The sequence below is a fragment of the Aulonocara sp. 'chitande type north' Nkhata Bay genome, linkage group LG14 (assembly GCF_057382095.1).
Source record: "Aulonocara sp. 'chitande type north' Nkhata Bay isolate Kocher_YH1m ecotype deep benthic linkage group LG14, A_spYH_male_GT1.1, whole genome shotgun sequence".
Taxonomy (NCBI): domain Eukaryota; kingdom Metazoa; phylum Chordata; class Actinopteri; order Cichliformes; family Cichlidae; genus Aulonocara; species Aulonocara sp. 'chitande type north' Nkhata Bay.
In genome coordinates, this window is record NC_141357.1 from 8,731,619 (window position 1) to 8,757,089 (window position 25,471).

The 25,471-nt window shown below is 40.7% G+C and overlaps 3 protein-coding genes across 6 annotated transcripts; 2 read left to right on the forward strand and 1 right to left on the reverse strand.

Annotated features, from left to right (window-relative positions):
• The first annotated feature begins 2,661 nt into the window (after window positions 1-2,661).
• On the forward strand, window positions 2,662-4,661 carry LOC147314026 (retinol-binding protein 2-like). Its single transcript, XM_086260813.1, has 4 exons — window positions 2,662-2,796; window positions 3,872-4,050; window positions 4,156-4,257; window positions 4,516-4,661. Exons 1-4 carry the CDS (start codon window positions 2,724-2,726, stop codon window positions 4,567-4,569), a joined length of 408 nt encoding a protein of 135 aa, XP_086116939.1. The 5' UTR covers window positions 2,662-2,723; the 3' UTR covers window positions 4,570-4,661.
• A 439-nt stretch (window positions 4,662-5,100) lies between these two features.
• LOC147314027 (coatomer subunit beta'-like) lies at window positions 5,101-17,059 on the forward strand. Of its 4 annotated transcripts, none has more exons than XM_086260810.1 (23): window positions 5,101-5,192; window positions 5,683-5,774; window positions 6,244-6,381; window positions 6,549-6,635; window positions 6,828-6,954; window positions 7,246-7,394; window positions 7,699-7,845; window positions 9,297-9,396; window positions 9,480-9,622; window positions 9,798-9,997; window positions 10,263-10,373; window positions 11,524-11,612; window positions 11,715-11,821; window positions 11,928-12,071; window positions 12,201-12,331; window positions 12,517-12,724; window positions 13,049-13,159; window positions 13,536-13,750; window positions 13,863-13,955; window positions 14,201-14,381; window positions 14,539-14,610; window positions 15,111-16,082; window positions 16,163-17,059. In XM_086260810.1, the coding sequence occupies exons 2-23, from the start codon at window positions 5,772-5,774 to the stop codon at window positions 16,244-16,246; spliced, it is 3,612 nt and encodes a 1,203-aa protein (XP_086116936.1). In that variant the 5' UTR covers window positions 5,101-5,192; window positions 5,683-5,771; the 3' UTR covers window positions 16,247-17,059. The 4 variants fall into 4 exon arrangements, with proteins under 4 accessions (XP_086116936.1, XP_086116935.1, XP_086116937.1 ...); XM_086260809.1 differs by lacking the exon at window positions 5,101-5,192 and adding an exon at window positions 5,267-5,406; XM_086260808.1 differs by lacking the exon at window positions 5,101-5,192 and having other exon boundaries at window positions 5,472-5,774.
• A 59-nt stretch (window positions 17,060-17,118) lies between these two features.
• Window positions 17,119-23,013, reverse strand: mrps22 (mitochondrial ribosomal protein S22). Its single transcript, XM_086260812.1, has 8 exons — window positions 22,863-23,013; window positions 22,351-22,508; window positions 22,082-22,246; window positions 20,523-20,666; window positions 18,620-18,703; window positions 18,248-18,393; window positions 18,020-18,128; window positions 17,119-17,501 (listed from the first exon to the last, which is right to left on the reverse strand). The coding sequence occupies exons 1-8, from the start codon at window positions 22,987-22,989 to the stop codon at window positions 17,409-17,411; spliced, it is 1,026 nt and encodes a 341-aa protein (XP_086116938.1). The 5' UTR covers window positions 22,990-23,013; the 3' UTR covers window positions 17,119-17,408.
• Between the last annotated feature and the right edge of the window lie 2,458 nt (window positions 23,014-25,471).

Here is a 25,471-nt window from a genome sequence, read left to right on the forward strand (position 1 = left end):
CCGTTGATGCTGACAGGCTGCAGCTCAGACTTCCTCCTTCTGAAATCAACTACCAGTTCTTTTGTCTTGGTGGTATTGAGGTCCAGGTTGTTATCTACACACCAATCTGACAGCCTCTGAACTTCAGCTCTGTATGCCGTCTCATCTCCCCCAGAGATGATCCCCACCACGGTGGTATCATCTGCAAACTTGATGACTGCCTTGTCTGGGTGGGAACTAACACAGTCATGTGTGTACAGAGTGTACAGTAGGGGACTCAGTACACAGCCTTGTGGAGAGCCGGTGTTAAGGCTGAGGGCCGAGGAAAGATGAGGCCCCACTCTAACTCTCTGTACACGGTTTGAGAGGAAGTCTCTGATCCAGCGGCAGGTGGTAGAAGGAAGTCCAATTTCCAGCAGTTTAACTATTAGTCTGTCCGGAGTATCGTATTGAAAGCAGAGCTAAAGTCAACAAAGAGCAGCCTGGTGTAACGGCCCTGCACTTCCAGGTGAGAGATGGTGGTGTGGAGCGTTGTAGCAATGGCACACGATGTGACGTCGGACCAGTTTCTCGAAGCACTTCATTATAACAGGTGTTAGAGCAACTGGTCAGTAGTCGTTGAGGCTGCTAATGTTAGTACGCTTTGGCAGTGGGACAATTGGCAATTTGTTCTTGTTGAGATGACATCATACAATCTAGTAAGAGCGGTTAATTGCCTGGATCCAGCCACTCTTACTTAATTAAGTTGCTGAATTTCATGCAGATGCTACATGATTTAATTACGTTCACCATAAAAACATGGAATTATTTAGTTCAAATTACAAGTTTGGATCTTATGCATGTAACAACCACCCAATTTCATTTTTTTGAGTGTACCCTTGAGCAAGATACCGAATCCAGAGTTGCTCCTGATGCATTCATTAGAGTGTGAATGTTAGATATGCAGCACTGTAAAAGAACCAGTTTTGTTTGCTTTAATTTTATGGTTGATACAAAATCCCAAAACACACCCAGATTTGCCTCAAAGCAGATTTGGTGAGCCTGGGGTCAGACCCATTTTTAAATATGTATTATGTAAAAATTTCAGCAGTAGGTGAGACAGTGTAGAAGGATTCTTCTCTGATTCTTATTTCGGCAATCAGTGTATTAGTCTTACTAGTATTACTTAGTCTTACTAATTCTCTACTGCATATGTATTATGCATAGAATCATGCATAGTGTAAGGAGAACACAAACTAAACAGACTGCAGGCAGAGTCTGTCAATGATTACACTAGACAGCTGAAATGCAGTGAGATGAAGCAAAGAGTGCAGTTGGACATTGCGATCTGTTCTTCTCTCTGTGTTAAATGTAAGTGTTGCTGTGGTTAGGTTATTATCAGCTCTGATAAATTATGAGGTTTATCAGAGCTTCTGCTCCAACATCACCTTTGGCCCTCCACATACAACATCATCTTTGAGCCGTAGATGAATTAAATGCGAGCGTGAGCGCGCGGTACCGCTGCCGTTGTGAAACCATGTGACAACAGCACAATATTTTATGAAAATCACTGCAGCTTCTGAAAGAGATCCAGAGAGTGAGTCATATTGACTCTGTGTCGGACACAGTCTCTGCTGGGGTATCTGATTCAATGAACAGTCATGGAAGAGGACTGGATTAGATGGCAGCTTTCAGAATTCTTAAACACAAATAAGGAACTGTGATCCAATGCCGAAACCCCCGCACACATAAACCAACCAGAAACTTTTCATTAACCCGAACTAAGCAGCTCAGACATTAACACAGAGAAAGACTGTGTTGTAAAAATGTGAGCACACACTCACACTCAATTGCTGATAAAGTAACTCCAGCTGACTGAGGCCTGAGTGTCTTATCTTATCAAACGATTTGCCAATAAAGAAAAAAAAGTCTGTGTTTGAGTCAACAGAATTTCTTCCTTTGAAGTTAAAAAAAAAAGAGAGAAAAGAATGTCTCCACTGCTAAAACTCCCAAACCTATCCCTAAGGTAATCAGCACACATCTCCATGCTCCACTACAGCTCATCTCCACTCCAGCACATTAGAATGAGTGATTGCGGAAGTTGGAAATGGAGATTGGAACAAGTGCAGGAGACTCTTTACAGTGCATCAGTGTGATGCTCGGAACTCGAAGCATGCACAAAGTCTACTCTCAGCTGTAGGTAATATGAGATTTTATATCACAACATTACACACAAACCCACATGAGTGTGTTTACAATGCAAAAAATGCAAACCTAAGCTTATTCTGCATACATACACACACACACACACTCACTGAAAGGACAAACAATGACCCTGTCCTTTGGTCCACACACACATGCACACAGACGCACACACATGCTTCCCTTTTATGCCTTAGTGAGGACATCTAATTGACATAATGCTTTCCTTAGCCGCTCATCCTAACCCTAACCATCAAAAATGAATGCCTAACCCCAAACCTCAGCCTAAACCTAACCATAACCTAACTGTAACCCTGACACTAAAACCACATTTTGACCCTCAAGCTTGTGGGAAATGTTGGTTCCCACAAGCATAGTCCTCACATAGTGGTATAAGTGTGAACACACACACACATGCACACTCAAGCACTTTCACACACACACACACACACAGGAACAAACACAGTATATATAAAGGGCTGGGCGTCGCACTGCCTCTCTCTCTCTGCTTAACAAACACACGTTACAGTAAACTCCTGCCTTCAAACGCACACCAGTCAAACATGCCTGCAGATTACAATGGACGTTGGGAGATGGTGAGCAATGACAACTTTGAGGACGTCATGAAAGCCCTCGGTAAGTCACGCTCATGCAACATCTGATACGGCATAGAACGAGACAATTTGGCTTGACAACTTTCTTTAAAAAACCAACCCAAAAACACACACTGTAGCTTACTGTAGCTCAGTTACAGTGCTGTAATTAAAAGCAGCCAAATAGACAGGAAGGTCTGGGCATGAAATCTAGCATGTGTGTGACAGAAAAGATGAGAGAGCAGCAGCGTGAGAGACAGATGAAGACAGTGGAAAGAGGAAGGGAAAAAAAAGAAGAGTGCTATGGCACTGCTTCATTTCATCATTGAGCTGCTGTCAGGCCGAGTTAACCTCCACTCTGTGAGCGGTTGCCATCTGTTACGACGCCAAATAAATATTGATTCACTCCTTTCTGCATTTTCATCCTCCACGATCCGCAGAAATGGAAGACAGATTCCGACCCTGGATCAGGCAGCGGGCCAGCTCGTCAATTTTTTAAAAAGGAGGGGGAAAAAAGGCTCTCCTTCCTTTTTCTTTTTTTTTTTTGGCGTGTCGTTGATCAGGCCCAGAAACACTTTCATTATTCACGACTCTATCTGCAATTCATAAAACAACCCTCAGTACACTCGGCTCACACGAAATCCAGGAAATCCTCAATGCCTCCGCCTCATTTCCATCCAGCGGATGGGAAAATGACATCCTTATGGAAATGGGTCAAAAATATCATTTAGATGGGTAAATATAGGGACCTCATCTGTAAGAGTGATGGGAAGAAATTGAATTTTCACTTTAGGGCAAATGGGATATGAATATCTAAACGGTCAGGATGGGTGGTTCTCTTTGGCAGAGCCCAAACTGAGCAGGATGGAAAACTCATTTAGGCCTCTTCTGACTGGGAGCAAGGTCATTTTTAAAGAGTAAACAAAACTGTCAAAAGGACCGGCAGGAGAGGAATCATAATAAGTGGCCTGTGGTGTTGTGTGTATTTCTGTTGGATGTGTGCTTTGGGTGTGTGCACGCACACACAAAGACAGGACAGAATATTCTTCACAGACCCGCAAAGAGTTGATGCCTCAGCTGACACTGCGTTCACTTTTTGCATCCCTGCATGCTTGCAGACATTGACTTTGCCACCAGGAAGATCGCCGTCCACCTGCATCAGACGAAAGTGATAGTCCAGAATGGAGACAAGTTTGAAACGAAGACCCTCAGCACCTTCCGAAACTACGAAGTCAACTTCACCGTGGGTGAGGAGTTTGAGGAGTACACAAAGGGACTGGACAGCCGAAAGGTCAAGGTAGGACTGAATTTGTTTACTCCTAGAACCTTTAACAAGTGCACCTTGTGTTGAACCAGTGATGCATTAAGCGCTATGTCTTTGTCCTATATTGTGGTGTAACAGACACTAGTTACCTGGGATGGGGATAAGCTGGTGTGTGTTCAGAAGGGGGAGAAAGAAAATCGTGGCTGGAGACACTGGATTGAGGGAGACCTACTACACCTGGTAAGAAAAAATGTGACATGCTGGGAAATTTCCACCATATATTTAGATGTTCTTGTGTTTTGAATCTTTCAAAAGCAGTTAAACTTACTTATTGGAATCTTATCCATTAAGTCAGTTAAATGTCATAACAAAGATAATGAATCACTATCTAAAAAAACAACAACACACATGCGGGCTCAGCCTTGTTGTGTAATCTAGACAGACATGTGTTGCACCATGTTGGACTTTAAGTCTGAAGGTCTGTACCCTCTCTTCTAGGAAATCCACGTTCTCGACAAAATCTGCCACCAAGTATTTAAGAAGGCGAAATAACATGGGAATGAAGTTCAACTGCACAAAACCGTCTGCTGTGTCTTTTTTTAAAATGTGATTATGGAGAGCTGCAATAAACTGATGTCACACAACTTTTCTAATTTACTGTGATTTTGATATGATATATTTTGTTTATTAAATGCATACAAAAAGTGAAGTCCAACCTTGCTCATAAATCCAGCACTGGATTAAAAAGTACAGGCTTTTAAACACATAAAGAGTGTATGTTTTATACATTAAAATTAACTTTTATAATTAAAGGTTTCTCTGATATGTAAGTAATGTATGTAATAATGTCTGATGTCTAAACTATAAACAGAGAAATACTAATTATACACGCCAGAATGAATAAAGGAATGCGTCAGAAAATAACGTTCATCTGTTCTTCTGTCAGACAAACGTAAATAAAAGACCAAAATAATAATTTGCTTGGAAATTATTGAGAACCAAATGCGGAGGTAAAAGTGTACAAGTGATGCCGTGTGTTGCCTCTACAGGAAATGCGCAAGAATCCACGTTGGAGGAAGCTGTGTAAATCACACAGCGGCTGAGATATACAGGCCGGAAATTTCTGTCTTCACAAGAAAAGATTTATGCTGTTGCTGAGAAATGTGTTTGAAATGGTGCTCACCCCCAAAAAACAGGAAGCAGCACATATATAAACCTGCATACATACTGTAAAACGGGATACAGTCTATCCCGTATAGCCCACTGTAACTTGTTGAAATATCAACCTTTATATATTTAGTGTTGCATTAATTACTATACCTAATAGTTAAAAAAAATTATTCACAGCTATTGTGTAGCTCTGACAACGAGAAAACCTGTTATAAAATGGTATTTTCTTAACCATATTTATATGTGCAGAACAACTGCTAGCTTAGCTTTCCTAAGTGTGAACATGCAGAGCTAGCATCTTGTTATTGAAGAAATACTAGTCACTTATTTGCACAAACGCCTTTAAAGCTAGCAAAATCTACAAGACGGGTGTTTATACTGAGCCTTGTGGTTCTATATTCGGCTTTATAACGCTGTTGAAAGTTGGGCGTTCAGGCTTATTTTGGAAAATCTGTACCGGAGGTAGTTTTTGAAGCTCCTCGAACTTTCTTACAGAAACTTCCTCCGCTGAGCTCCACAGGCAGGCAGCAGTGAGGCCCGTATTTACAGTGGACAGCACCGCAGAGACTCACCGATGTGCAGCCATGGTAGGTACAACTGAAACACTAAACTGTTTATGTGACTATTCTTTAAGAAAAAAATTATAGTTATTTCGTTTGCAGTTTTTTTAAGGGTGTTTGTCAGCGACATAATAATTGTGACATAATAACTTGGAATAACTTTGTATGTCTTAAACTCTCAAAATGAGACAATGAAAAGGCTGAAAAAAACACTTTTGTCCTTTGGTTGTTGGATATTTTGAACATGCATTCGTAATACTAAATAAGCAGAGTTATGCAAAGACTTGAAAGGACTTGTTGTTATGGAGCAGGCATGCATATAAAATCTGGTATGGGAAGTATCAACAGACACAACCCCACCCTCAAGGTAGCCAAAAACTGAAATCAAACTGCAGCTGAGACACGCTGATTACTGACAAAATTGGATGATTAAAGCTTACTTTAACATATTTTTGCAGCGTTATTATCTCTTTGTCTTTTCACTCTTATTCCACAGCCTCTGAGACTGGACATCAAGCGGAAGCTGACAGCTCGGTCAGACCGGGTGAAGAGTGCGGACCTGCATCCCACTGAGCCGTGGATGGTGGTCAGCCTGTACAGCGGCACCGTGGTGGTCTGGAACCATGAAACACAGGTCACCATCCATCTCTGCACATTTGTACAAAGCCGTTTGATCTCCCCCCTAATCGCTCGTTAAGTGGTTACATGAAATAACCAATCTTTTCATCTTCCTTCATCTGTGCTTTTGATGTCTTTAATGGTGATGTAGTCTGACAGCATGGGGCTTTTTTCTGTGTGTAGACGATAGTGAAAACATTCGAGCTGTGTGATCTGCCTGTAAGAGTGGCCAAGTTCATAGCCAGGAAACACTGGGTCATCACTGGAGCCGTAAGTATTTGAATTCATGTGCACTGCTGATTCAAATCTTTTATTTTTACTGTATGTTTTTTGTGCAAATACCAATACAAATGTGACAGTTTTAAGGTTAAAAAGAATGAGTCTGTTGTGTGTAATGTTGGCTTTGGTAGATGACCCGTTTCTAATTGGCAGAGAAATTCAAATCTCTTTGACTGTCTGCAGGATGACATGCAGGTCCGAGTGTTTAACTACAACACGCTGGAGAGAGTTCACTTGTTTGAGGCTCACTCTGACTACATCCGATGCATCGTTGTCCACCCCACACAGCCATACATCCTCACCAGCAGTGGTAGGAAACTGCCACCGCACATACTCACATAAACACAAATGCTCTCATATAAAATGACCTCATGCATGTAACTTTTTAAACTTTGCAAGCTGTAATCATCATCATCATGTTTTTTCCTGCTTCTTGTTTACTGCCTCTCTACGCTCTTCTCTCCTTGCCTTTTCCCTCACCCCAACCGATCACAGCAGTTGGATGGCCTTTCCGTGTCTGGCTTTTTTTTTGTGATGTGGTGCTACGGTGTGTAAATAAAATTGAATTGAAATTACGTTTCTCGTGTTTCCGTGTTTTTAGATGACATGTTGATCAAGCTGTGGGACTGGGACAGAAAGTGGTTGTGCAGTCAGGTGTTTGAGGGACACACTCACTATGTCATGCAGATTGTCATCAACCCCAGAGATACCAACCAGTTTGCCAGTGCCTCTCTGGACAGGACTATTAAGGTATACACATACGCACACACAAGCACACCTAGCGAATACAGGAAAGTAATTGTGAGAACAGGCAAGGAAGACCGCTGTAAGCCATGAAGAAATGAAAGTGTTTTTCAGTTTAAATGAAGTTAAAGGAGACAAAAAGGAGGAACACACAGGTGTAGTTTCTCTACAGGAGGAAGAAAAGGGGGATTGGTGGTCTTCATTTTGAGAAACACTACTGCTAACAATACAATTTAAGTGAGACAGGAGCAGTAATTTGCTGACATTATTCAGTTGCTCAGTGATAAACAACTCAATTGTTGTACTGTAGGTGTGGCAGCTGGGCTCCAAGACTCCCAACTTTACTCTGGAGGGCCATGAGAAGGGAGTGAATTGTATTGATTACAACAGTGGCGGAGACAAGCCGTACCTCATATCAGGGGCTGATGATCGCCTGGTCAAGATCTGGGATTATCAGGTTATCACAAACACACTAGACTGCTTTTTTCTTCCTTTCTGCACCCTAGGATCAAAACAGTTTATTGCCATAATTATGTGACATCTATTATACAAAACATGCAAAGAGGTACACAAAAACAATAAATACAATAACAACACACTACAGTATTAAGAAAATATTTCCACCATAACCTGTATATAAAAGATGGACATATTACCCACTGTTATTTTCAAGCCTTCAGTTTGATCATTTGTATTTGATTTGATTTGATTTGATTTGTGGATGAAAAGTTTCATGTCTAACTCATCCGCTAACAGTAACTAGCTTGGTTAGCAAGGAGTATCCAAACACTGTACATAGTGCATGACACAGACACAGCTACCTGCTAATTAGGGCTAATATATAAATAAAATATTAGAATTTCACTCAACAAAAAAATGTAATGCAGAGATTTTTGGATGGTCTGATTATCAACACTATAAAAAACACGGTCACTCAAATGGTAACACTGTTATCTTTCCTGCATCAGTGTAACTCCTCTTTTGTCTATAAAAGCAAACATGGAAAATGATGGACAAAAGGCCAAACTCTCATCGCCACTCCAAAATAGATAATCAAGCACTATCAAGTCTTTTGATAGTTTCATATTTGAAGTTAGCTCTCTGAGCCAGCGGTGATGTTGCTGCACTGTATAAAAGTATCCACAATCTACCAGAGTGTGTAAAAATATGAAAAACATGTAGTGCTGACTCAAGGTTAATGACAGCTTCAACTCAAGGAGTCTTTCATCTTTGGTTTCCATCTACAACATTTGGGCAAAGCTGCTTTCAGTTAAGGCGGCTGAGGTGTGTGTGTGCATCAGAGTGTGAAGCACAGATTGCAAATATAGTCTGAAGACGTAACTGAAAGACTCTCAGGTCTGCCTTAAACTGTAGCCAACATTGGTACCCATAGCTGAAATTTCCTTGCCCTGATGAAGTGTTTGTTTTCTTTGGGACTGTTGATAGTGATTCTCATTAGCTAAAAACTAGACACAATTAAGTGCTATCATTATTACTTTGGACATTAGGGGCCTTTGTATTAGATTTTTTTCTATATCTGGTACAATTTATGTATGTACACTGTACATGCTAAAAAGCAAAATAAGAAAAAGGCTTAAAGATAAACACCTTTTATTCTAAATACAGCTAAATCAGGACAGTTAAATAACTCATATGGTTATTATGAATGGAAAGCAAAACCATATCTATGTAACCATTTCTATTTCTGCTGTTCCCATTTAATTTTGCAACAGTAAGAGGTGCATCTGTAGTAGAAGTAAACGTAAGAAGGTGTTATATAGCCATTATATGCAAAGTCGTCGTCCTTCAGCGTTGATATAGTCAATTCACACACGTTCATGTGCATTCATATAAAAAACTTACCACATGTGAAAAGAACAAGAAACAGTGTGTGCTTTATCTCCCTAGAACAAAACGTGTGTTCAGACTCTGGAAGGTCACGCTCAGAATGTGACCTGCGTCAGCTTCCATCCGCAGCTGCCAATCATTCTCACAGGCGCTGAAGATGGTGGGTCAAACATTGGTACATGTTTCTGCTCCCAAATGGGCACGGCATCTTGCTTAAAGTTTGACCTTTTGTCCTTTCCATAGGCACTGTTCGTGTGTGGCACTCCAACACCTACCGGCTGGAAAACACACTCAACTATGGCATGGAGCGGGTGTGGTGCATATGTGGCCAGCCCGGCTCCAACAGTGTGGCTATAGGCTTTGATGAAGGCAGCATCATCATCAAGGTAGTTATATTTGTAGTTTTCTCACAGATTTTCTGAATAGACTTTTTAAGTAGTGGCGTGGTTAAGATTCAGCTGATGATGTAACATCTCCGTCCTCCATTTCTTCATATACCTTTCTCTCTTGTTTCCCTTTATTATTCTTAATCCTTCTTCATCCACTCCCTCTTTGTTTCAGATTGGTCGAGTGGAGCCCGTCATGTCCATGGACTCTAGCGGGAAGGTCATCTGGGCTCGTCACTCTGAAGTGCAGCAGGCCAACCTAAAGGCACTGACAGAGACTGAGATAAGGGATGGAGAGAGGCTCCCTCTGAGTGTGAAAGACCTGGGAAGCTGTGAGATTTACCCCCAGACAATCAGACACAGCCCTAATGGGAGGTAAAGCGCCAGGCTTTGGGTGGAAACAGCATGAGGTTTTGACTAATCTTTCTTTTTCCTCTAACCAAAATATGACCGTTATTAAAGTGTAAATTAGACTTGAACTGGATTTATGTCTAACTGCAGTGTGATTGTGTAATGCCTATGATTGTTTCAGTGCAGGTAAGATAGTGGCAGCCTGCGTGCTCACGGAGTCTTTGGGGTAAAAATCTTAAAGTATAATTTAATAATCATGTGTGTAATTTGTATATTTGCACACTGACAGATTTGTAGTGGTGTGTGGGGATGGGGAGTATATCATCTATACTGCCATGGCTTTGAGGAACAAGAGCTTCGGCTCTGCTCTGGAGTTTATCTGGGCACATGACTCTTCACAGTAAGTCTTTACCTTTACATTAAGGCTCAGCATTTTAGAAAATGTACTTTGTGCTGACTTAGATAAGAAAACCAATATCACACGTATGCTAAATATGCAGAGGCTGATTAGCTCAGAGTAAATACTGGAAACAGTAAACACTGTAAAAAGTTGCAGTTTTATAGGGTGAGTGGTACAGCCCAATTTCCAAAAAAGGTCTGAGGACTGAGTTCATTTTTAGGGAAGACCTAGCTTGTTTCAGCAGTGCAAATCTTAATCTATTTACAGAAGTGTTGCTTGATAGTAAAAGAGTCTAGGTGTGTAAATGGGCCTGTTTGCAAGATAGAACTATCGCCCATTAAAACCATTTGGCTCATTTTGAAATAAGAAATATGAAAAAGGAGGCTCTGTTGAGCAGCTAAATATCTATATTTTACATCAAGAATTGAAATATATTTGGCTTTCAAAAATCTACATCATCAGTTCCCCCCCCCCCCCAAAAAAAAAAAAAATCACAGAATATTCTTAATGTGATGTAACTCAGGGGTAATAGTAACATCAAATGAATTTAACCTTAAGATAAAATCAGACTTCCTTGATTTAAACCCTGATATGTTGCCTTGTACTTTTTGCAAATGAACATAGCATTCATATGATTTGCAAAGTGTTCTTGCTCTCTTTTTTTTTTTTTTTACATTTTACACATCGTCCAATTTCAAATCAGTTCAATTTAGTTTTATTTGCTAAATCGCAGTAGCCTTAAGGCTCTTTTGTTATTGTAAGGCCCTACAGCAATACAGCAAAAAGTCCAGTTATCAGACAACCCCCCAGCGAGTAAAGCACTTGGCAACAATCGTAAGGAAATACTCCCTTTTAACAGGAAGAAACCCGGACAATCAGGGAGCGGCAGCCATCTGCTGAGACTGTTTGGGGATAAAGAGAGAGAGAGAGGACAAAAACATGCTGTGAAGAAGAGCCAGAGATTAATAATAACTAATGATTATATGGAGAGTGATTTTTTTTAAAAACAGGATTTAAACTTGCTCATCGAACTGTCAACATAAACCCAAAATATGTACTCGTGAAAATGGTCAAAGGACTGATTAGCCTTACTGTAAGTCCCCTGTGGTCTGGTACATTATCATTATTATTATTATAAATATTGTTATAGGTATGCAGTCAGAGAAAGCAACAGTGTGGTCAAAATATTTAAGAACTTCAAAGAGAAGAAGACATTCAAACCCGAATTTGGAGCTGAAGGTGAGTTTCATGTCACGTTTTTGTTTGAATTTGTTGAATATATTTTTGAGAGCATATGTGTGAGTATCTGTGCCTATGTATTACTATCCTGCATCCCTACAGGCATCTTTGGTGGCTTCCTACTAGGAGTGAGGTCAAACAGCGGCCTGGCCTTTTACGACTGGGAGAGCTCTGAATTGATCCGGCGTATTGAGATCCAGCCTAAACATGTCAGCTATAATCCAATGAGCACTTTATCAGCTTAAATCGATACTAAATTTACTACTGTGGCTTTCTAATAAGAGTTGTTTTGTTTTTTTTTAATTGTGTCTTTAGGTCTTGTGGTCTGACTCTGGGGAGCTCGTCTGTATCGCTACAGATGAGTCTTTTTTCGTGCTGCGCTACCTACCAGAGCGAGTGTCCACAGCCCAGGAGTCTAAAGAAGGGGTGACAGAAGATGGGATAGAGGCTGCCTTTGAGGTCAGAGACTCACATGGTTAATTGTCTAGACTATTTAAGTAAAAATTTGACGTCTTAGAAGAATTCTGTTACCTTTTTAGATCATTTTTCAATCTCTTTTATGTCTGTCCTCTTTTTCCTGCTGGTCAGGTGCTGGGGGAGGTCCAAGAGGTGGTAAAGACAGGGGTTTGGGTGGGAGACTGCTTCATCTACACCAGCTCTGTTAACAGACTCAGCTATTATGTAGGAGGAGAGATAATCACCATTGCTCACATGGACAGGTAAACTCACAAATATGTATCTGCAAATCCATTGTTTTTTTTTTCCTTGGCATATTCATAAATGTTCCTGTAATGCTGCAAAATCTGTTGTATGGCTATGAATCCATTTAGTGTCTTATTTCACGTTTTATTTCCACTTGCTATCCAGTAAATTCAAAACTACAGACAGTCTTTCTTTGGTGTAGGACGATGTATCTGCTGGGCTACATCCCGAAGGATGACCGTCTCTACCTCGGAGACAAGGAGCTGAACGTTATCAGCTATTCGCTGCTGCTTTCTGTGCTAGAATATCAGACAGCTGTCATGAGGAAGGACTTCAGCACTGCTGACAAGGTTCTACCCACGATTCCCAAGAAACAGCAGACCCGTGTAGCCCACTTCTTGGAGAAACAGGTATGTTTGCATGCCAGCTTTTACCTTGAAAATCCATCTTTGTGCTTCTCTTGCTCCTTTGGCTGAGTAAAAATTCAGGACTTGGACGAATGCATAATTTACAGAACATGAGGCAGCCAGATGGTGTGATACCTCTGGGCAGAATTTCTGTGTGTTTCTTATAAAACATATTTATCATGCAAGGGTTTTGGCTTCTCACGCAGTCACTTTTCCCCTATTCATATTGCTTCATATATCTAGCCTCTACTGCTGGCCATCACAACGAGTGAGAAAGGATAATATACAGAATATAGACTAATGACATTGTTATTTTGTGCTGTGTAGGGCTTTAGGCAGCAGGCCCTCGCTGTGTCCAATGACCCAGAGCATAAGTTTGAACTTGCTCTGCAGCTGGGAGAGCTCAAGACAGCCTATCAACTGGCCCTGAAAGTGGAGGTGAGAGCCTGGACAATTTCTATAGCTACTAAATGTTAGCGGCTATGTAAGGATGTCTTTAGACACTGTGCTACTCTGAGCTAAATGCTAAAGTTAGCTAAAGCTACAGAGTGGAATAGTTGTGTGGTGTATATTCACATAAATAAATCAATGATTATTGGTTTTGTTTTTTAATCAACAGCTGTGTAATTTGATGCATAATGTGCGCAGAATCAGTTATTTCCCCTATACAAGCCTGAGAGTGTGAGTCACAGACCCGGTGTCCCTTATTTAGTAACCGCTTTACAGTGTTTTGTTGTCGAGGTTCATGCCTTTCGTCCTGAGATAATCCGCTCTCTTGTCTCTTTGGCACCTCTGCTCGCGGGGGCCGAGTCAGTCAGAACAAAAATGGAAGCAGCTGGCAGAGCTTGCAACTACAAAGTGCCAGTTTAGCTTGGCTCAGGAGTGTCTCCACCAAGCTCAGGATTATGGGGGATTATTGCTTCTGGCCACCACTTCAGGCAACGTTGACATGGTGGGCCAACTGGCTGAGGGGGCAGAGAGAGATGGGAAGACCAACGTGGCCTTCCTCACCTACTTCCTGCAGGGGAGGTTAGTGCGTCAGGGGTAAAGAGCACAAAGGAGGTTTTTAAACTGACTTATGTGTTTAAACTTTATTCTTTTTTTCTGTCACCACCATCTTTGTTTTTTTGTACTTGCTCAGAGTGGACAAATGTCTGGACCTTTTGATCAAAACAGATCGACTGCCAGAAGCTGCATTCCTGGCAAGAACATATGTGCCCAGCCATGTCTCAAGGTAATGCTGCTTCTAATGAATACCTAACATATGTCCAAGTGTAACACTCTTTGCCTGTGGGCCTATCTGTTTGTGTCCTGAAGAACCTCTGCATGTATCACTTGGTGTGCCTGTTTTCCTCCCAGCTGTTGAAATAATTACTAGTCTGAATCAGAGTTTTTAGAAAAATGTTCTTTCTTATTAATTAGAATTTCTATAATATATTATGCATCACTGTGGCGATGTGTGTGCCTCTCTTCCTTCAGGGTGGTGAAACTCTGGAAGGAGAGTCTTTCCAAGGTCAACCAGAAGGCAGCAGATGCTCTGGCTGACCCCAGCCAGTACACCAACCTGTTCCCTGGCTTCCAGCAAGCCCTGCTGGCTGAGCAGTACCTGAAGGAGACTCATGTCGGGGTCAGACCTGCTTCAGAATACCCTCTCATTACGGTCAGTGCGAGAGTCAGTCGAACTGTATTTTCAAAGTTAAATCAGCATCTAAGATTTTTTGCATTTTCTGCAAAGCTCGTTGGACTATAGCTGTTCATACTTTGAACATAAGTTAAGAGTCTGAGATCCCACTTTTCCCATTTCTTTGGTTCTTTAGCCAAATGAAGAGCGCAGTCTTCTGGAGGAATCAGCAGGTTTTAGACCTAAAGGAGAAATCACTGACTCAGAGGTGAGAGCACAGTCTTCATCTCTACACATGCTCATTCAGTCAGTGCAGTCAAACAGGCTGCTCCTGTGTGTCAATAAGTGCCTAAGCTACTCTAAATGTCACAGCAGCATACCAGTCTTTTTTAATTTCCTTCCATGGTATCTTGACTACAGTGTAATATCCTAACCTAATATGTGTTTTTAGGGTAACTATATAAGCTAATGGATGATAACAAAAATGAAAAAGATTTGTAAAGATTTGTAATGGTTCACTGTGAGAAGCGAAAAAAACCCATTCAAATTTACCACTGATTCAGCTCCTTTCACACTTGACTGTTCTCTTTCATGCACCACGTCTGGCACATGGTGCATGAAAGAGAACAGTGTTGCTCCTTCTGTAAAACTTAAATGTAGTATCCAAATTTTAAAAAAGATATAACTTAAACAGATAATTAAAGCCAGCGGTTGAGCAAACACTGCAACTCCTTTTCTGAATTTGATCGTTCTGTGTTTTCTTTAAAGCAAGGGGCAGAGAGCATTAGTGAGGCCACCAGTGTGCCAGCAGTAACAGAAAGTAAATATTCAAAAGTTGCAGTAGTGGAGGAGGACACTTCAGTAAAACAAGAGTCGACTGATCCCGTTTCAGCAAGTGAAGTAGAATCTGTCCTGAGAGGAGCAGACCCTTTTCCTACTGCTGCTACAGAAGAACAAGCAGTGTCAGGATCAGGCGAGTCTAAAGCAGTGGAGGTGGGCACTAAAGCAGACACTCTAGTCTCTGTAGAGGAAATCACCAGGATGCCTGATGAGGAGGCTGAGATGGTACAGCTCAGTCCTGTGGAAGATGTCAGGTCATGTATGAAGAAAGACGTTCAGGAATTATCTTCAGAAACTGAAGCTCCACCTGCTGTTTGTGCTTCTGAAACAGAAACCACTCTAACAACACAAGAAGCGCCAAATGAGGCATTAGCAGCTGAGGATGTCCTGGTTAGCGCTGGTCTGACGGTCGATAATGAAGTTACGTCCGAGCCTATAGCACCTGGGGAAATGATCATTCATCAAGATCTGGAAAAAGATGGGATCGCCTCAGAAGTTCCAGGTTCAATGGGTGGAGCAGCAGAAACAGAAGAGACTCCTGTTACGTGCGAACTTGTTGCAGAAACAGCACCTTCACACACAGCAGTGGAGGAGCTCATCTCTTTTGAAACCGCAGATGTTCCAGCGCTGGACGCAGCTGTCCAGATTTTACCGGAGCTGACCCTGGATCCTCTGCTAGACTTGCTTGAAGATGCAGCGCCAGTACTGAAGCCTGTCCCAGCACAAGAACGAGAACAAGAGAAACAAACTGGAGAACTTCCAGTAAAGCCTCCTGTTATTCACAAGGCTGAGCCAGAGGTTTTAGCCCTCACTGTAGCTCATGCAGAAGGCCATGCAGCAGAAGAGGAAGGTCCTGAAAGACCTGAGGTACTGCCAGAGGACCTCGAGGCAAATGATGAGGTAAACAAAGGTTTATAAGTTTGTTACACTAATATTGCTATGAATGTTAAATCCAGAATCGTTTTGCCTTACACCTGTAGGCTCTGGATGATCTGGACAACTTTGACCTGGAGGATATTGACACCACAGATGTCAACCTAGATGAAGAGTTCCTGGGTGAATAGAAACTAGCCTTTCACAAGCCATTTTTTTCTGTTCAGTGATGCGAGTTTCATAAATCAAAACAATTAAGACTGAAGTGAATATTATTAGGCATTTTGCGTTCTTAGTTCTGGCCTAAACCCTTATCCAAACACGACAAAAAACAGCCTCCCAACTGCCCAGATCCCAGACTAATCGAACACAATGGAATAAGCCCAACCCACCTACCTTGCAGCCCACAAATCCCAAAGTATCTGCTCTCGATGCACGATGCCAGACACCGTGAAAACCCTTAAGAAGCCCGTCTATGCTTCAGTGGGACAGAGCTGTTTTGCTGGTTTCCAGCCACAACTCTGATGAGACCAGGCTGTATTTTAACACTATCTGCATATGCAGTGTATTAAAGCCAAAAATGTACTGACAGACAAATAGGCATTTCTTCATTGTTGCTAGCGTGCCTTTATGATTTTATTTTAAATGGTTTGTATCTTTAAATAAATACTTTGGGGTTTGCTGTGTCTCAAATCTAAGTGCTTCACGCTTTACTTGCTGACAGAAACATAGCCTTCATAGGAAAGAATCGCAATACCTCTCCCACAAGCATCACAGCATTTTATCAGACTCCAAATTACCATTGCACCGGTTCAATGCGAGTTAAATGTTCCGCATGCCATTCCACTTTATGCATTGTCTTAAATGATAAAGTCATAATTTTATTTCTAAGCTTATTAAATGATCAAAAACATACAAAATGTTGCTGTTGTTAGTGTGTTTAACATGGTTTTCTGCTTCCTTTGTTTGAAATAAAAACTGCATGCTACTGTGACTGTTTTCTTGGCGAGTAAATTAAAGGAGCTTCCACAGTCTCTAATATAATTCCAATAACATGACACTCAAGTACAAAGGCTGTATTTATTTTATGTACATGATATAAGCAGACATGAAGCTTGATTCAAAGAACCACACTGACAATTTCTCCGCATAACAAACAAACATCTTAAAGTATCTCACAAGACGTTGCAGCCAACTCTTCAAATTGTTGGTTGTGATGTGAAAAGGTTTCCTTTGGAGAAGCATATTTTACTCTTGGCCCAACACAAAAACAACAAACTGTCATATTTTATACATGAGAGGCAGGATTTCCAGACGTTCTGTATAGCATTTCTCTATTGAGGTATGGACCAATCATGAAGCAGAGCCCTCAACAGCAGTCTGTTCATAGGCCTGCAGAGCCAGCTCGATGTAGCCCGACCTTTGGGAGTCCCTCTGGGCATAGATCTGAAGGGGCACACGTGAGTAAATAGAAAAAGAAAAGAGATCAATTACACTAAAGTGCAGTCAAAGTGCAATCACAGTATTAATAGTATTATTACTGGACGTAGTAAACACAGCTAAGATTGGGTTTCGAAATCAACTGTGACTAAATGAGAGGCCTTGAATGTAGAAGACAGACACACACCCACACCTCCTGCCGCTAACCTTTCACATTAAATGGTTGTCATTCTCAGTGTCTCTCCCCCTTACTTCAAGGCTGAAGGCCTGTGAGAACAAATAAGACCTGATGTATCCTGGACCTGGTCCCTCTATTCCCACTTTAGAGTAAAAACCCAAACGTCTAATGCAGGAAACAGCCTAGATTTGACCTCTTAACAGCTATACTGACTCCTGATTCGCCTTGAACATCCAGGAATACCATTTATATAAACTAGATCAAATAGCAATACGTTAAACAGACTTCAAATGAACTCAAGTGCCAAACAGAGATACAAATCGGCACACTGTCACAGTTCAACTACCTTAAGCAGGTCGGTGCCTGTGGCCTGTTGGCTGGCAGCTTCCCGGGCTGACTCACTGTGGGGGTGGACCATGTGGAACAGAGACACGAGGCTTACAGCATCCTGGAGCCTGGAAACACCAACACACACACTGAAGGCTCAGATCAGAGCTTTTGCCAGCAGGTACAATGAGTACATACTCAATGTAACTCAATTCTAAAATAATGCAAATGCTTAAAAAAAACTCACAGCTCTCTTTTTAGCATGTCCACTATGAGCCCATCCACCCTACGAACACTGACTAGGTACCAGGCCATGCCTCCGAAGTGTCTGGTGGACCGCAGCAGATCATATTTGCCATGCTTGTCCAAGTCCTCATATGTGGCTGTGTGTACCTAGACACAAAACACATTAAATGAATACAGACCTTGATGATTTAGCTCATTTGTAATTAATCAGCACAACACTCATTATGCACATTTTTTCACTTCATATCAAATGAAGCAGAGAACATATAAAAAGACAGAAAATTTCACAGCATAACAAGTTCTAGATAGAGTTTACAGATCTCAGTGCAGCCAACGATGAGGTCAAAATACCACAAGGTCACTGGTATTTTACCTTGATGTATTCTGAAGAGTCTGGTTCAAACTGGACGAGGCACAAGTCCAACACATCCTCATGGCGGTCCTGGGAAAACACCAACTAATGAAGAGAAAGAGGTTTAAGTGGGTAACAGTGTACTGAGGAAAACCCTCCAGACACAATGACAATGAACAACATGAGGTGATGATCAGTTGTCAGTCATGGTTAATAGCCGTTTTTTAAATGGACAGAATAATGTGTAGATCATGATATTATCACAACACTTCACTCGTGATATTTTGTGATTTTAAACATTTTGTGATATGCTGAGTTCTGCAATAACATATACTGCGATTTATCTGCAAATTATGGCCTCCAGTGATAAACGTAATCTTATTAATTAAAACAAATGTTGACAAGGTTTTCAGTCTCTTCCACTTGAATGACTTTTATTGTTAGGCACACAGGTGGACCGACATTGTCATTAAAACCTGTCGTAAATGCAGCACCCACCTGTCAAACTGTTTGTATCACATTCTAGTCAAACAACTGAATGCAAATGTGTGAACCATTACATACATTTAGAATATGAGACAGCAGTCACCGCTCCTCTGAGACAAAATGAGCCATATTAATCACATATGACTCCACTGCCTGCGACTTAATGTAACCCTTTGTGTTCTACACTAACTTTCCTCGGCCTTACAGTTCACTCCTCTGTACAGCCTAGACAGGGCTGCATCTGTGATAAAACACTGTGACAGTGTCACATATCTCATTCCAGTGGCTTCAGCATGTACCCTATTCTCTTAGCTCACCGTTAACTGTGAGGTAGGTTTCTCATTTCATTCCAGGCCAACTTTCGGGATCAAAAAAGTTTTACTGAATTGAATCGTGATAAGTAGGTCAAGTGTTAGTTGTTTTTTGACTGATCTGATTTAACATGAGGTATTTCAGGATAGCGGTGCATGAGACAACTCCTCACGTTTGTAACATTCTCAGAGTATTTCACTTGCATACTGCACCTTTATCCCGGGCTTGTTACAAAAGTAAAAAACAAACAAACATATTTTTCATCTTAATGCAGATGGTGCTTTTCTCATTTCTTTCTCTGATGCCCATTTGTTTAATGAACGTTCCTCCTGCATGCTGACAATCATCATAGCTGACCTGGCTAGGAAAACCCCACAGCACCCTCTGGTGGACTACAAAAGGAACTGATTTTACCATTCTGGTACTTAAAAGTTAATTTGTATCTGCAATTTAAATAATAAACTAAAATTTGGTGCCCATGTATGGATACAATGTATCCACGGTAATGCTATACAAGCAGCAATATTCTGAAATACATGAAGTTTGGAAAATGGGGTCCAAACAAGAGTTTTCCCTTGTTAGCCCTGTTAATAGAACATCAGTGTAAACAAGGATTATGCTGACTGTGTGTAAATAAAAAAACAACTTTAAAAAGTAAAGTAGATTACATCAACACATTTTATATCAGAGCAAACATGAGCTACATACTGGGGGAAAATAAATAAATAAAATAAATAAATAAATCACAGATCCAACAAATCACAATAATGGCTAATAGTGTTCAGCAAACTGTGACGATGAGCCCAGCATGCAGAATAAAACGACGCTGGAACAGGCAGACATAAATGGAAGGCAACCATTATTAAACATATTAACTACAGCAGTTCAAGGCCAAGTATCTGCTGTTGGCCAGCACCACACTCTAGTGTAACACTTTCAGCACATGATGTTTTCACTGCGACCAATAAAAAATAAAAGGGAACAACTCATGGGCATAAAATGAAGCCTTTGTCTACAGAAGGCTGCTGCCGCTTATAAAACCTGAGCTCTGTAAAAGATGCATCGAAGGAGTTTTATGGAATATCATTTAAAAAGAAAGAGAGGTAGGAGAATTCTTAGGTCCTACCTTGAGGTTCTCCTCTTTGAACAGAAGTGGTGCAGTGAGCTTGCGTCCCTCCTTAGGGAAGTAGACCTGGATAAGTCGGTCTCTCTCTTCCCAAGTGGCCTTCCTAAGGATTCCATTAGGTTCCCGTACAACTATGAATCTCTCCTGTTGAAAAGACATACAGAATATATATATGGTATATTTTAGTAACATTCTTGAATCCAAAGCTAAATCAAATTGGTGAGTTTTAGGCAATTAGGGGTAGGGCTAGGCCATATCATACCGTTCACGGTAATACCGGTATAATGTTGGGCAACGATAAGAAAATGAAATATCGCGATAGAATATGGGTGAAACGCACATGCGCAGTGCCTTTGTTTTCATATGGCGGAAAAAGCATGGCAGTGACAGAGAATAAGAAGGGCGAAAGCGGGTTGTTGAATGAAACGAATGAACCAGAATTTGTTTGTAAAAATGCTGCAACTTCAGTGGTGTGGAACTGGTTTAGCTTTCGTCCGTCAGATACACAACAAAGCACTATTTTTGGTAGAGCATGCTAGCGGGCCGTCGTTATTACCTTGTTTTTTGGAAAATACGGCACACTTAAAATCAATCCTTTGCTTTTTCTGAAAGTCGACAGTGCCCCTTATAATCCCGTGTGCCTTATGTATGAATTCTGGTTGTGTTTACTGACCTTGAAACGATTTTATGTGGTACACGGCGCTCGAACATCGGTCAAATGTTTTAGTACGACTTTGCTAAGCTACGAACCCACACCGTTGGATGGATTGTCGGAGCATTATGGCTATCGTAGGCAGGAGCCTCGCGGAGTGATACGTACTGTGCTTCAACATAATATTACCGTATTGTGTGTGTATAACCTCTTTTTAAGTTTTGTGGATATTATACATGATTATGCTGAGGATATGTCAGCTAATTTCCACTGGAAATGCCTTTTGGTTAAACTGTCAGCGAGGAATTTGCACTGTTAAACTTTAATGCACATAAAAAACAGCTGCTTGTTTAAGTGAAAATACATTGATGTTTTTTTATTTGCACTAATAAAGTTGTGGAGTTGTAAAGTATTTTGTCTAGTGTCAATTATATCATTATTGCACATTTTCAAATGTATATTGTGATAAATATTTTTGGTCATATCACCCTGCTCTAATTAGGGGCATAGAGATGTATATATTATGGAAGCTCACGTCAGTCAGGACCCCTATAATAAAAAGCCTGTATTTTATATATGGCAGTCTGGCACAGAGCAGGTACCAATAAAAGCAATAGTGATGGTGACTAAATGAGAAGCAGCATGAAAAGATGAGCTGGGGTGGAAGTGGATTGCAAAGTCACTTGCAGATATGATGCAAATGTAGCTTAAAGCAAATAAAACGGAGCATCCTATACGAGAGTCGCACGTTGGATATGTGGAAGGGTAACTACTGCTCTGCCAGGACTGCGGCTGATCGACTTGTGGAAGCCAACTAATACCCACTTAAGCACACACACACACACACACACACACACACACACACACACACACACACACACACACACACAAAGCAAGATGTGTGTACCCTGTGTGGAATATTATAGGTGATGTCTGTAAAGGCGTATTTAGCTGTGTCCATGCCATCCAGGATCTTATCCTCACAGAGCACATCGCTGATGGGCTTCCTCTCTTGTAACACAAGGGGCATCTGCAGCAGCTTTTTAGCTCGCTCTTTGGCTAACTCGACTGCCTAGAATCACAAAAAAAGGATTGGATGAAACAAAAGCAACACCAACATATGTAAGAATGTATGCGATCAAAAGGGGTGGACTCTGTAACACTTCAACAGGGCACCTGTTCCAGCTGTTCATCCGTCATGAGTTTATACGTGGGTGGCTTCAGCTCCTGCTTAATTGGTCGGTACACTTTCTGCAGGTCCAGGCCTGTAATCCTGGTGAGGATGTCCTGTACAGCTGAATCGGTGAATTGGGGCTTTGCATGGTCTGTAGCAGCTGCAGAGAAAGACATACTAGTTAATGAGTTAAATAATTTACAAAGTCTGGCTTGGTGACAGTTATGTTTAACTGTAGATTGTTTACTTTCCAGACGAACTTAGCTTGTATAGCATCATTCATTGGGATTAGCAAGCATCGACTATACCGGCCAACACCTCCAAATACAGCGGCTTGTAAAAGAAGCTAAGCCTTTACATGCTGCACATAGGTGCCGAAAGGCAGAGCGACAATAAAGCGTCCGTGAGCGTTTGTCACCGGCACCCCAACTGCTGAGCCCAACGAGCTACAAGGTCAGCGTTACAGCGAAGAAGAAGCCTGAGCTGCAGTCATGTTACCAGCAATAAAACGCACCTTTATCTTGTGTTTCACTACAAAAAGTCCTCGCGCCAGACCTCATTAGTATCTGTTTGCTGCTTTGCACATTTTTCACCCCAGAGCAGCTCCGCAACAAGCACCGTGCAGTACCGAGGGCCGCCATCTTTGTTATTACCTCATCTGTGCGACAGGACCTTTCAACCCTCGCCCCCAAGTGATCATGGGATATGTAGTATGTTTACACAACGCTACGAAAAATAAAATAAAATCACCTGTATTTGTTTGTTGCTTTCTCATAGCTTGCGCAGTTTAAATTAATAATAATTAAGCAATTTAAAACTATTTTTTCTTTCGAGTGTTAAACTGTGGCTGTTTAAAAAAAAAGAGAAGCTTTTTTAATTTGTTGTTTTTGGGTACTTCATTTTTTTGGTAATGTATTGATATTTAGAACTTGTCTACAACAAAACTTCATTGTAGAATATTAAAAAAGTTAATTCCATTAAAAGATAATCTCAGTGAAAATATCCACCAGGTGGCACTGTGCTGCCACATGCGATTAGTCCCTTATGAAAGCGTTCACTTGTGACCTTAGTGTGGTCACTGGAAAATAATTCATTTTCAAAAATGTCGTACCATTGTATCAGATTTTCAAAGACCTTTTTTTCTTGTTTTTTGTTCCTCTTGTGCGGATTAACTTTGGGTAGCCCACACACATTCCTAACTTGCCATTACAGCGTGTTCTTGAATTGTCTGATAACTGGATAATCTGTCTGGATGATAAATTACACACTCTTCTTCCAGCGAAAAACATATGCTACATTTTTTTCTATGTAAAGATAGGTCTGTCTCAAAAAATACCCATTGGGTGTTTTGAACTTTGTCCTATTTAACACCAAGTTTGTGCAGTGTGGGACTAAAAGAATTAAGTGTAGCTATAAAACGCTAGACGGTCAAGACTGTGTTTTTTTTCTCTTTCCCACTTTTTGAAACATTTTTTTAAAGAATATGAAAAGATTTAAGAAATTCTGTTATTTTAACAGACTTTAACGGTGAAAAAAATAGTGTAATATGTTTAAACAAAAAAAGTTGTCGATGACTTTATAGCTTCAAGAAAATGCATGCTTTCAAATATTTACAATATTAAGAACGAGCAAAAACTGTACAGTGGTGTTTTACACTTTTTTCTTACTTCAGATTAACTGAGACAGTGTGGGAAAATGTGGAAAAGTGTTGCGAGTAAAAAGGATGAAAGTTTTGCTTAATGCGGTTGAAAATGCCCTTGAACGGTGGAGCATTTTAGTCACTTGCCCTCTCGAGTATGAGAGGGCAATTAAGGGCAAGTGAGTCAGTTGCTGACACACAAAAAATCAAACCACATGTTATCAACGCTGTATAGACACTCCAGCCTTGACTTAAAAATAAGCAGTGTCTATTGGCCAACCGGAAAAATGAAAAGAAAATATTTTTTAAAAAGAAGTGATAATGAGTAATCATTAGCGGAAGTGCTTGGCTTGGAAATTCAATCCAAGATCTTTTTCAATATAAGTTTCCAAGATATTGTTATTATTTTATTTTTAAGTGAGTCACTTTTATGTTTGAAATAGTTTGTAATTCCATGGTGGCTCTACTTTAGAATGATTAAGGTAATTTCATCATCTATGATGCCTAATTTGTCTAGAGTAATATTAATATTACAAACATATCCTTCTCCACTATTATTAAATGTATAAAAGATAGTAAAAACTAACAAATAAAAAAAAGTTTAAAAAAAAAAGAAATAACACCTCTGAATTATCTTGGGAGGTGCAATTAACGTCTAGTACTGATTTGAACTAGTTCAGCAGGCCTACCACAAGCTTTCTTTTAATGTTTTTATATATGTTTTGTGATGCATGGTAAAATAGGATTAAAGGGTAATTCTGGCAGGGTTTTTTATACTGTAATATAGTTCTCAGACTGACACTCAATTGTTTCCAAGCTTTAAAAACAAATAAAATAAAAAAAACAAAACTTAAAAAAAAAAAACCTAAAAGTATCTCTTTTAAAAAAGAAAAAAAAAGCCTGATTCAATAATAAAGCAACACTTTATTTTTAGAAAATGTCACTAGAGTATGAGGGAGCACTATTATTCCACATTTGGTGCTCTATATTAAAGGCATTAATACCAGAGTAATAGCATTCGATAGTGATAATTCAACAGGGAACGTGAGATCCAGTCCAGTATTTAACCATCACTGTGACTCTGTGGCACAGAGGAAAAGGATAAATTAGACTTTGTCTACACAGGCGATACATATGCACAAAGACAGGCATTGAAAAGAAGGCTGTCATGCAGCTGACCTTCACTATTTGCAGACCAGAAACTTTAGAAATAAGTCTTTTCTAGATTTTATATGACGGCACTTCTCTCAGTTTCTCTCTTTCTCTGTTTGTCCTTCAACACTCGTGTGCACAAACGACAGTAGCCACAAGCCCCCCACATGCTACCACAGTCCGCAAACCCAAAATGCAGCCGCTTTACCCTCCACCCGAACACCACCACCATCACCACCGCCACCACATAGCCATGGGGATCATTAATATAACTTCATGCGCCATGCACAAACTCTTCCGCCAGGATCTTAGTTGCCTTCTCCCCCTCGACC

Excerpts from the sequence above, each read along its gene's own strand:
- LOC147314026 (XM_086260813.1), top strand. The coding sequence starts at position 2,724 with ATGCCTGCAGATTACAATGGACGTTGGGAGATGGTGAGCAATGACAAC. Across the intron at positions 2,797-3,871 it reads GGACGTCATGAAAGCCCTCG|ACATTGACTTTGCCACCAGG; the intron begins GTAAGTCACGCT and ends GCATGCTTGCAG. Across the intron at positions 4,051-4,155 it reads TGGACAGCCGAAAGGTCAAG|ACACTAGTTACCTGGGATGG; the intron begins GTAGGACTGAAT and ends GTGGTGTAACAG.
- LOC147314027 (XM_086260810.1), top strand. Across the intron at positions 11,822-11,927 it reads TTGAGATCCAGCCTAAACAT|GTCTTGTGGTCTGACTCTGG; the intron begins GTCAGCTATAAT and ends TTGTGTCTTTAG. Across the intron at positions 14,382-14,538 it reads CAGAATACCCTCTCATTACG|CCAAATGAAGAGCGCAGTCT; the intron begins GTCAGTGCGAGA and ends TTGGTTCTTTAG.
- mrps22 (XM_086260812.1), bottom strand. The coding sequence starts at position 22,989 with ATGGCGGCCCTCGGTACTGCACGGTGCTTGTTGCGGAGCTGCTCTGGG. Across the intron at positions 18,394-18,619 it reads ACTCTTCAGAATACATCAAG|GTACACACAGCCACATATGA; the intron begins GTAAAATACCAG and ends TTTTGTGTCTAG. Across the intron at positions 17,502-18,019 it reads CAGGCACCGACCTGCTTAAG|ATCTATGCCCAGAGGGACTC; the intron begins GTAGTTGAACTG and ends GTGCCCCTTCAG.